General features: G+C 55.8%; 5 protein-coding genes across 5 annotated transcripts; 4 read left to right on the forward strand and 1 right to left on the reverse strand.

The window, feature by feature from the left end:
* Positions 1-1,049: 1,049 nt before the first annotated feature.
* Positions 1,050-2,608, forward strand: CCM_00816 (tetracycline transporter; the record flags this gene model as incomplete). The annotated part of the gene is made up of 3 exons (XM_006665975.1): positions 1,050-1,124; positions 1,243-1,451; positions 1,519-2,608. 3 exons carry the CDS (start codon positions 1,050-1,052, stop codon positions 2,606-2,608), a joined length of 1,374 nt encoding a protein of 457 aa, XP_006666038.1.
* A 281-nt stretch (positions 2,609-2,889) lies between these two features.
* On the forward strand, positions 2,890-4,836 carry CCM_00817 (Cellular retinaldehyde-binding protein; the record flags this gene model as incomplete). Its single annotated transcript, XM_006665976.1, has 8 exons — positions 2,890-2,988; positions 3,045-3,120; positions 3,186-3,337; positions 3,426-3,610; positions 3,685-3,826; positions 3,965-4,285; positions 4,330-4,625; positions 4,692-4,836. The coding sequence occupies 8 exons, from the start codon at positions 2,890-2,892 to the stop codon at positions 4,834-4,836; spliced, it is 1,416 nt and encodes a 471-aa protein (XP_006666039.1).
* Positions 4,837-5,526: 690 nt separating this feature from the next.
* CCM_00818 (lysyl-tRNA synthetase) lies at positions 5,527-7,684 on the forward strand (the record flags this gene model as incomplete). Its single annotated transcript, XM_006665977.1, has 8 exons — positions 5,527-5,775; positions 5,834-5,899; positions 5,952-6,107; positions 6,167-6,385; positions 6,447-6,810; positions 6,860-7,221; positions 7,274-7,398; positions 7,447-7,684. The coding sequence occupies 8 exons, from the start codon at positions 5,527-5,529 to the stop codon at positions 7,682-7,684; spliced, it is 1,779 nt and encodes a 592-aa protein (XP_006666040.1).
* Positions 7,685-7,906: 222 nt separating this feature from the next.
* On the reverse strand, positions 7,907-8,826 carry CCM_00819 (methyltransferase; the record flags this gene model as incomplete). Its single annotated transcript, XM_006665978.1, has 2 exons — positions 7,907-8,741; positions 8,804-8,826. 2 exons carry the CDS (start codon positions 8,824-8,826, stop codon positions 7,907-7,909), a joined length of 858 nt encoding a protein of 285 aa, XP_006666041.1.
* Positions 8,827-9,276: 450 nt separating this feature from the next.
* CCM_00820 (Transmembrane adaptor Erv26) lies at positions 9,277-9,998 on the forward strand (the record flags this gene model as incomplete). Its single annotated transcript, XM_006665979.1, has 2 exons — positions 9,277-9,580; positions 9,649-9,998. 2 exons carry the CDS (start codon positions 9,277-9,279, stop codon positions 9,996-9,998), a joined length of 654 nt encoding a protein of 217 aa, XP_006666042.1.
* Between the last annotated feature and the right edge of the window lie 615 nt (positions 9,999-10,613).

Consider the following 10,613-nt stretch of genomic DNA (forward strand, 5'->3'; position numbering starts at 1 on the left):
GAGCGGTGACGAGCTTCCAGAATGGGGCTTCAGCGGCGCAGGATGCAGTATGCAAGGCCAGGCGGCATGCAGGGCGAAGGACGGACAGGATGGCACGAAACAGGACGAAGAAAGGCACTCCAAAGTGCGAGCAAAGGCAGAGTACCAACGCTGACGGGCACTCGGGGAATTGGTCGTGGAGAACCAGAGGGAGAGACCGCCAATGATCGAAGAGACCAGGTGCAAAGTTCCAGAGACACGAAAGAAACCCGAATCGAGGACGAGAGTCAAAGGGCAACGCCCGGTAGAAGCTGTTGGCGAGGCAAGAGAGTGGGGAGTTTAGCAGTGCTGTTTACAGCGGCCCAGTCAACCGCGTACGGGCTGTTTACAAGCAAACCAGTAATATGTACGGAGTACCAGCCCCGGTGCCCATAGCGGGTTGAGTCAGGTACCTGCATCTACCACAGAGGCATCATAGTGAAGGAAGTACTTACCTATTCAGGCCAGCTGAGCACCGCCACACCGCAAAGAATAAAGAATGGGAACCGGTTCTCTGTAGCCAATAGTGTTGCCTCCCCTGTCGCACCATTGTCACCACTTGTGTGCAGAGACAAAACATCAATTGGCTGTCATCTAATTGTTTTCTATTTGCTCTGCTACTTCTGTCCCCTTCTTGAAAAAATTCAAGCAATTTGTTCCTGAGCCATACATGACTGATTGGGTAGTGCCAGCAACTAACTCACACCTACCTACCTAGGTACCTATCTGTTAGCCCAAGTCTCTCGTTGGGTACCTGCCCTGTTCCGCCACAAACGTCAAGCCACAGCCTCTCGGCCCACTGACTTCCCGGGGAGCTATCGTGATCTTGTCATCATCGGATCCCTGACTGGACAGCTTGGCCTGACCCAGCTTCTTAGGTACCCTCGACTGCGTTTTCTGTTTTGCATTGCTTTTCGTATCTGCATATTCTTTATCATTTGGCTGGCCAGAAATCGCGCTTCTGCTCTTGCCTGTATCCTTGTCCCGCATCTTCAGATGTCCTAACACCGCGTCTGTCCTATCCATCCGCCATGGCAGCCACCGTCGACCCGGCTACAAGGAAGCGAGTCCTGCGAGTGATTGCTTTCTCACTTCTTCTAGACTTGGTAAGGACATGCCTGACTCCCTATCCAGCTTCAGCGCAAGCGTCACCCTCACTTTGCGGCGGGGTGAGCGCGCGCGCGTCTAGAGCGCAGAAGAAGAGGCTGACCACCATCTCGATAGATCCCCTTTACATTCATCCTCCCACTCTTCCCGCGACTTCTCGAGTTCTACCGCGACCTCGAAGCTCCAGCACTCATTGATGGCGGCCCCCCGACCCTCCTGCAGCGCATCATCGGTGGCCTCAACAGCTACAAGGCGTCCTTTGCGCGACCGATCGAATCGCGCTATGACATTGTCCTGCTCGGCGGCGCAATGGGCTCTCTGTTTTCGTGAGACGCCGGATCTCCCCACAAACAACATCTTTCGATCTGCTAACCTTTGCGCGCCGCGAGTCAGTCTCCTCCAGGCGTTTGCATCACCGCTGATTGGCCGGCTCTCCGATCGGTATGGCCGTCGCAAAGCTCTCCTCGCCTCTATGGCCGGCAACATCCTCTCTGTGCTACTCTGGGTCGCTGCTGTCGACTTCCGAACTTTTATCGCGAGCCGTGTCGTCGGCGGTCTTTCTGAAGGCAACATCCAGCTGGCCACCGCCATGGCAAGCGACATTTCAGACGAGGCGTCGCGTGGCTCGACTATGGCCATCATCGGCGCCTGCTTCTCAGTAGCTTTTACCTTTGGCCCCGCGTTGGGTGCCTGGCTGAGCACCGTTCCTTCCGTCAAGGCCAACCCATTTGCGACGGCCGCTGGTGTCAGCTTAGGGCTCATCGTGCTGGAGACAGTTTACCTGTACTTTTACTTGCCTGAGACTCTCCCCGCCATTACAGGAAAGACGACAGCAACCGGCGGTAAAGCAAATTCGAACGGTAACGGCACAAAATCAACAGCTCCCAAAAAGCCTCTCGAGAGAACAAACTCACACATTATACTCAACGCTGTACACTTTGTCTTTTTGCTGTTCTTTTCTGGGATGGAAAGCTCGCTGTCGTTTATGACGTATGATCTCTTTGCGTTTTCATCTGGCAACAACGGCCGGCTACTCGGCTTCATTGGCCTCGTCGCGTCCATCTTGCAAGGTGGCGTGACTCGGCGTCTGCCGCCGCTGACCTCTGTGCGTCTTGGCACGACGGCCTGCCTAGCTGCCTTTGTCTTGCTGGCGCGCCTCAACACCACTGGTGGCCTCTACGCCGCGGCGACCTGTCTAGCCATCACCTCGGCCACTGTGGTCACGGGTCTGAATGCGCTCAGCAGCTTCGAGGCTGACGAGGACGAGAGAGGCAGCAAACTGGGCAACTTGCGCAGCTGGGGTCAGCTCGGTCGCGGTCTGGGCCCGATCCTGTTCACTAGCATCTACTGGTGGGCAGGCAGAGAATATGCTTATACGGTGGGAGCTACCGGCACAGCCGTGGTGGCGGCTGCTGCATTTGGCGTGCTGAGAACTCCCAAGTCCTCGTTGAAGACGAGGACGAGGACGGGCAAGGGCCAATAATACATACGCTGGCGCGACGGCTTGGAAGATATGATCAATTGTCAATATAGCATTTTATAGTTCACACACACTGGGGGCGGTATATGGGATGCAACATAATGGAAGTTTTCAATAAAGGATGAATTGCGACTTATGAACTTCAAAACGGTGCACGCCAGCCACTCGCCGACGACGATCGCCACTTGAGCCGAATCTCGTCCTCTAGCCTCTACTTCACACCCTGGAGGTTCTTCTACCACAAGGAGGCTATCGTAGTCAGAAACGACAATAAGCGTATCGCAATGCATCCAATCATTGCGACGACCTCTCCTCAAAGAGCCTCTCGTACCGTCCACTTTCTCACCACCGCTTTCATCGACAACCCCAAGTTTTGCCACGTTGTTCGTACCTCTGTGTTAAATATGTGGAATATACCTGCGGGGTTTGCTGCTTTGAGAATGCCTATGCCTTGGCAGAGGCGGTCGATAAAGAGGGGGCGGCACGAGTAGTCACATTAGAGAGGTCTCACTGCAGTGAATCAGAAATGTCTTCTTCGTCGTGGTGGCTGGCTAACGTGAGACCATTTGTAGCCTTCCAGCCACGCTACGGAGCCGGAGTCGACCTTTTGCCCACAACAAACCAAGCATCCGTATATGCAATCTAGCTATCCTCTTCCCCGCAACTAATCTTACGCTATACAATAACACCTCCTATACCTTTGAATTCTGCATTACAAACATTGGGTCAATTGTAAGTGACCAGTGCTCGTTTGACGCCATCGGTAGCTCCATTATGACAGGGCAGCCCTGTAATTGACCCAAGCTAATACCCAAGGCAGGTAGCCATGCCTCCTCCTAGTAGCCAGGCTGTCAGGAACGACTCGGTATCCCAATATCCCACCGGCCACTATGGGTCATTGACTGTGCAGCAGCAGGACGCTCTCGACAGTTTCAGAAGCCTGCTCGCAAAGCGGGAGTACCCTGACTTTGAAAAGTCTACGCCCGCGCAGGACGTCAAGTTGCTGTGAGTGCGAGGCTGGTATGCCGACGATATGATTTTCCAGTATGCACAACTCTCTGACAAGCACGAACTCACAGGCGCTTCCTCCGCGCTCGCCGATGGGACGTCGAAGCTGCCTACACTCAGTTTAACGACACGGAGACTTGGCGTCAGGCCAACGAAATCGACACTCTGTACGAAACTATTGACTGCGAAGCCTACAAGGAGCTGCGTTCTCTTGTATGTTGCCCGACGCCACACCCTCTGACGCAGTTACCTGTTCTCATCGGCATTCTGCTAACAACACGGGAAAGTTACCCGCAATGGACCGGTAGACGGGATCGCGTCGGGGCACCCGTTTACGTCTGGGCGCCTCAGACACTCAATGGTCAAGCGGTAGCGGCGAGTGAAATGGTCGCCGCGAAACCCAACTTTTCCCTGGCAAAGAAGGACGGCAAGACGTCGGCAAACCTCATCTGCTTTGCAGCCTTGTATGAAAATCTGCTTCGCTTCACCCAACCTCTTTCGACTCAGCTGCCCGACCGCGAGCATGCCGAGGTGCCCATCACCCTTAGCACGTACATCATGGACGTCTCTGGCATCAGCGTCTTGCAATTCTGGAGCCTCAAGAGCCACATTCACACTCTAGCGTATCTCGCATCCGCGTACTACCCTGAAACGCTCGGCGCAATCTTCATCGTGGGCGCGCCGCCCTTTTTCAGTCCGTCTTTGGTTGGATCAAGGGCTGGCTTGATCCTGTCACCGTGTCCAAGATTCGCATCGTCGGGCGCGACGAGGTTCTCTCTGCATTGGAGGAGGTGATTGAAAAGTGCAGTATCCCCAAGACGTATGGTGGAGAGCTCGAGTATACCTTTGGTCAGCCTCCCGTTCTAGACCCTGCTTTGAAGGGAATTGTCGATTGGGAGGGTGACCACTCATCCTTTCCATTGGATCCGCTGGTGTGGGAGCCCGTCGAGGGCGATGCAGCCAGAGTTGCTTGCCTGAGGGTTGGCTACAAAGACGGCAAAGCACAGCGAGAGTACGTCTGCACGATTCCTCAGACTTGGCCGCCAGTAGTACAAAATCCATCCTAGCCATACTTTAGCTATTTGAACTATACTATTCCTGCAGAGGGAAACTCGACCGGGTTCATCGGTAGCCAACCAAAGTCAGCCGGTCAGCCGAAGACAATAGGATACCAGGACTCGCCCTGCTGGCCATCGGCTCTGCAGTATCAAAACTTCGAATGATTTTATTTCGACAAATTTTATCTCGACTGCCATGGCAGAGATAACTGTGTAAGTGGCAGAGTCCGAAAATGGCGAAGCTTTTGGGGGGGGGGTGAGTGGAATGCGCTTATGTTCCGATAGATTTTGGTCCATGACTCACTTTGAATTTGGTACAAGATACGTGCATTGAGGCTGTTTGAAGTAGAACCAGACCATTGACTTACTACCGTAGTGACAGTCATCAAGCTTGCGATAACGGCCTACAAGGGTCTCGCGGGGGTCCGCGGGGTAGGCGACCGAGGAGGGGTAGTTGAAGCGAGGGTGATGAGCAACAGACAGCCAGAACAGAACAGAGTCAGAAACTCAGCTGAAAGAAGCAAGCTCTCGATTGACTAGATAGCACTAACCATGGAATTGGAATCTATCAGAGCGACACATTATAGGGTTGATAGACGGCCCCACCCATTCAAGGAGGGGTGAGTCGGGCAGCCTTTTGCCATTTGGTGGGCAATCTTTGGCGGTTGGTGGGGTTTTCTTTTGGTACACCAAAGACGCCGGTGGGATATTTTTCTGCTGCTATTTTTTGTGACTCAATTTTACCCCTCGTGCCGCAATCTTATAACCGCTCGCAACCAGCCCGGGCGAGACCAACCTATTTTCCAGACGCAATCGAGACGAGCTACGCAACGAACTGATACCCATCCATACACCATGGCCGATAATCAGCCCCCCGCCGCCGAGGCGCCTGTCGATGCCGCTGCCGCCGCCGTCGCCAAGCTGCATCTGGACGAGGTCACCGGCGAGATGATCTCCAAGTCGGAGCTCAAGAAGCGCCAAAAGGTCCGCGAGCGTGAGGCCGCCAAGAAGGAAAAGGCTGAAAAGTCGGGCGCGCCCCCTCCTGCTGGCAAGAAGGCGGCCGGCAGCTCAGAGGCTTCCGAGAAGGACCTGACGCCTAACCAGGTAGGCGACGAACATTGCGCCAATCAAAATTCTAGAATAAAATATTGACACTCGACAGTACTTTGAAATTCGTTCGCGGACCGTCAACGAACTCCACGAGCAGGGCAAGGCCTACCCGTACAAGGTTCGCTCCCCGCCATACAGACGGTCGCTACGGCTGCTAACCGTGCCCGCAGTTTGAAGTCACATATGACATTCGCAACTTTGAAAAGGAATTCTCCCACCTCAAGAATGGCGAAATCGACAAGACCAAGCCCCTCGATATCGCTGGCAGAATATATGTCCGCCGCGCGGCCGGCAGCAAGCTCTTCTTCTACGATCTCCGCTCCAATGTACGTACAACCAGACAGACACGCGACAGCACGCGACAACGGCCACTAACTCTGCGCAGGGCACCAGACTCCAGGTCCTCGCCCAGGCCGACCATCTCGGTGAAGGCGCCCCCAGCTTCGAGGACCAACACGTCAACATCCGCCGTGGTGACATTGTCGGTATCCGCGGTTACCCCACGCGCACCAACCCCAAGACCAAGCAGGGCCAGGGCGATTTCTCCGGCGAGCTGTCCATTGCCGCCAGCGAGCTCACTCTTCTGTCTCCCTGTCTGCACCAGGTACGTCATCACGTCCTCCCCTCAATCCCGGCCGGGTGCAGCTAACCGCCCCCCCCCTTAGATCCCCGATGACCACTACGGCTTCAAGAATGCCGAGCAGCGTTTCCGCCAGCGATACCTCGATCTCATGATGAACGACAAGGCACGCGACGTCCTCATCACGCGCGCCAAGGTCGACACCTACATCCGCCGCTGGTTCGACGACCGCGACTTTGTCTCGGTGCAGACTCCCATGCTCAACACCATTGCCGGCGGCGCGACCGCCAAGCCCTTCATCACCCACCACAACGACCTCAACATGGACATGTTCCTGCGCATCGCCCCCGAGTTGTACCTCAAGATGCTTGTCGTCGGCGGCCTGGATCGCGTGTACGAGATGGGCCGTCAGTTCCGCAACGAGAGCATGGATCTGACCCATAACCCTGGTTTGTTGGCAAACGCACCCGAGACCGAGTGATGTACTAACTGGTCTAGAATTCACCACCCTCGAGTTCTACATGGCCTACGCTGATGTCTACGATCTCATGAAGATGACCGAGGAGCTGGTCTCCGGCCTTGTCAAGCATGTTCACGGCAGTTACATCACCAAGTACCACAACTCCAAGGGCGAGGAGTTCGAGATCAACTGGGAGGGCCCATGGCGCAGAATTGACATGATTCCCGCCCTCGAGGAGATTACGGGCGAGAAGTTCCCCACTGGTGATGTCCTCCACACGGCCGAGACGGGCGAGTTCCTTAAGAAGATTCTGGTCAAGACTGGCGTCGAGTGCAACCCCCCTCTGACCAACGCCCGTATGCTCGACGCTCTTGTCGGCGAGTACCTCGAATCTCAATGCGTAAGCATGCTTCCTCATAATTTTATTTCCAGTGATGCTGACGCCCCCGCAGATTAGCCCTACCTTCATCTTTGGCCACCCCAAGATGATGTCTCCTCTAGCCAAGAGCCACCGCTCCATTCCCGGTCTTTGCGAGCGCTTTGAGTGCTTCGTCGGTACCAAGGAGATTTGCAACGCGTAAGTCCTCTATTGTCCTTGAGCCCGTACCAATGCTTACCCATACAGCTACACCGAATTGAACGTTGCAACCGAGCAGCGCGTGCGCTTCGAGGAGCAGGCCAACCAAAAGGCCCAGGGTGACGACGAGGCCCAGGCCATTGACGAGACGTTTTGCAAGGCTCTCGAGTACGGTCTCCCGCCTACTGGAGGCTGGGGCATGGGCATCGACCGCATGATGATGTTCCTGACCGACAACCACAGCATCAGAGAGGTGCTTGCCTTTCCCACCATGAAGCCTGAGTAGATGCACAAGTAGATATTGCAAGAGCAGATATGATTTTAACGTATGATGAGGCCAGAAGCCAATAAAAATTGGCTGCCCATGACCATCTTTGCGTCTCATTGCCTAGATGAGTGCTGCTACATTACTTTTGAGTAAAGAGAAAAAAAAAAGTCGAATTGTGTTGAATACGCCAAAACGCCGTGCCAGTCATGCTTCTGTTCGTAATCGTTGCCCTCAGGCCGTCTAAAACGCAACGCGACGTTTGCGGCCCGTATATCTGGACGTGGACTTGACAATCTTGCCCTTGCGCTCCATCTGCTCCTTTTTCTTGACAATCCACGCCTTGCTTCCCTTTTTCACCTCGGCCTTTTTATTGACTGCGGCAAACTTTCGCCGCGCGTCATCCACCTCGACATTATCCATGCCGGCGACAACGCTCGTAATATCCCCGCCGCCGCCGCCGCCCTCACCACCCGCCACGGTGCCGACGGTGAGCACCAGATACAGCTTGACATTCTTCGTGCCCGGGTCGTCCTCGAGCAGGCCGGCGCCGAAGCCGGCCTTGACGGCGGCCTGGGTGATCATGGTGCGCTGGGCGTCGTTTTTGGGGTAGAACTGGCAGACGGCGCGGCCGCCGCGGCGCAGGGCGGCGTAGAGGCCGTTGAAGAAGCGGGTGAGGCGGCCGGCGGGCGACGTGTCGCTCGTCTCGGCGCTGCAGAGCCACTGGACGGCCGAGATGCTGACGGCGGCGTCAAAGGTGCCGGCGCGAAAGGGCACGCCCTGGCCCATGTCGGCCAGCACGAGGTCGCCCTCGACGTCGCGCTGCAGCGCCACGTCGAGCATCGAGGGGCTCACGTCCATGCCGATCCACGTGTGCGGGCCGCCCTCGTCCGCCGCCACCCCGGACAGGATCTCCCCGGAGAGGCCGCTGCCGCAGCCAATGTCGAGGATGAGCGACGGGCCCTGCAGGTCCAGCAGCTCCAGGGCCCGCCGCGTCATCGAGGCTTGGATGTTTTGGATGCGCGAGGACGTCGTGTACTTGCGGGCTTCAATGTCGTCGTAGTGGACGTCGGCCGCGCTGCGGGAGGAAAGAGTTTTAGTTTGGGGGGGGAGGGTCTGCGGGATGACTGGAGGGCTTACAGGCTATCCTCGGGACGAGACATGTTGGCGGTGATGAGATATGGTCGAGGCTAAGAGAAAGTTGTCTGAGCGACTCCGAGCAAATTTTCAAAGAGGTTAGGAGAATAGTGTCGTCGTGATGCCTTCGATAACCTCGAGTCGGTGTCGCTGTAGTACAGCTTCCCCCACTAATCTTTTTTTACGTGGGTGTTGTCTTATCGATAAGTGGCCGGTCGCGATTTTGGTGGCGTGGCATCCTGCCACCCTCGTCATCCCTGAATCTCTCCAGCTAAGCTTTTGCCTCCTCTGAACGTCCACGAACCCTCTTTCTCGAATCGCATAACCGTCCTCTTACGACAACCGGCGACCATTACCCTCCTCGCAGGCCATGCAATACACCCATTGATTCAAACAATCCTGCTTCTTCTTCTTCTCCTGGTCATCATCACGTACTTGCTCCTTCTTCCATCCGCCCTCCCTCTTCAGCTTCAACTATGTGGATTCTTCCCCTAATCGGCTACGCCGGCGCCATTGTCGGCTTTGGCTTCCTCACGCTCGCCATCGCCTCGGGCCTGTACTACCTCTCCGAGCTGGTCGAGGAGCATACCGTCATCGCCAAGCGCCTCCTCACGCGCACCATCTACACCATTGTCGGTGTCCAGGTCGTGTTGTGTCTTGTCGATGGCTTCCCCATCTGGGCCACGCTACTCGGCGTCGTCTCGCACATTGTCTACCTGGGTAACATGCGCCGCTTCCCATTCGTGAAGCTGTCAGATCCTCTCTTCATTCTGTCCTGTGGTATGCTTCCTCCCTCCCCAGCTCCCTGCTTAGCACTCCCCGTGTCGCGTCTAACACTTGGCTGCCAGTCCTCGTCCTCGTCGACCACTACGTATGGTTCCGCCACTTTTCCGACACGCAAACCTCGTCGTACCAACGCGCCTCGTACTATGACGATGTCGAGGTCCCGAGCTTCACCATGATTGCCTCGTACTTTGGCCTCTGCGTCTGGCTCGTCCCGTTTGCGCTTTTTGTCAGTCTTTCGGCTGGCGACAACGTCCTCCCTACCATGGGAACCGAACCCGCGCACGACGGTAGTGGCAGCAGCGGCTACACCGGCAAGGCGAACAAGCCCCAGGGCATGATCAAAGCCGTGGTGGACTGGGTGCGCGATACGATTGGTGAGCTGGTGGGGGCGCGCAAGAAGAGCCGATTCTAGGCCGGCACCGCGTTTGGTCATGATAATAGATGAAAATGGCACATGCGCCATGTGGTTGGGACGTGCAGCGATGCGCCGGTGTGCGTTGATGCTGGGCCCTCGTCATGTTTGTCATGCGCCGGGTCGCATTTTCCGCGCAACAGAGACGCGGCGACCAAAACTTGTATCAAAACTCCGCGCAGGACGCACAATAATTATTAATGATGATGAAAATGTACCAAGAGATTCATTCGCTATGTCGCCTTGGAGCTATCTACCGTGGCGGCGCCACGGCGCACTCTAACAGCTGAGGGTCTTGAGACCTGTTTCTATTTTCGTCTTTGGAAGGCTTTAAGTTTCACTTCCCCACTACAGCTCGACGGGCCAGGGACAATATTGTTCAATTTGAAAGCATATCGAGCAACCAACCCTCCACAATTTCTCAGTCGAGGGCCAAAACTGGGGATATGCCGTGTGGAGCGGCGGTCTCTGTACGATACGCCGGCTCGGACTCGGGACTCCACCCGAGCAGAGTCCGAGGTCTGACCCCACCCGGCCGGTGTTATTATAAGGCTGACCTGGACACAGCCCGCCTAACTGTTGCCGTGAGAAACTGATTCCACTTCAGACTTACCC

This window comes from Cordyceps militaris (assembly GCF_000225605.1).
Source record: "Cordyceps militaris CM01 unplaced genomic scaffold CCM_S00001, whole genome shotgun sequence".
NCBI lineage: Eukaryota > Fungi > Ascomycota > Sordariomycetes > Hypocreales > Cordycipitaceae > Cordyceps > Cordyceps militaris.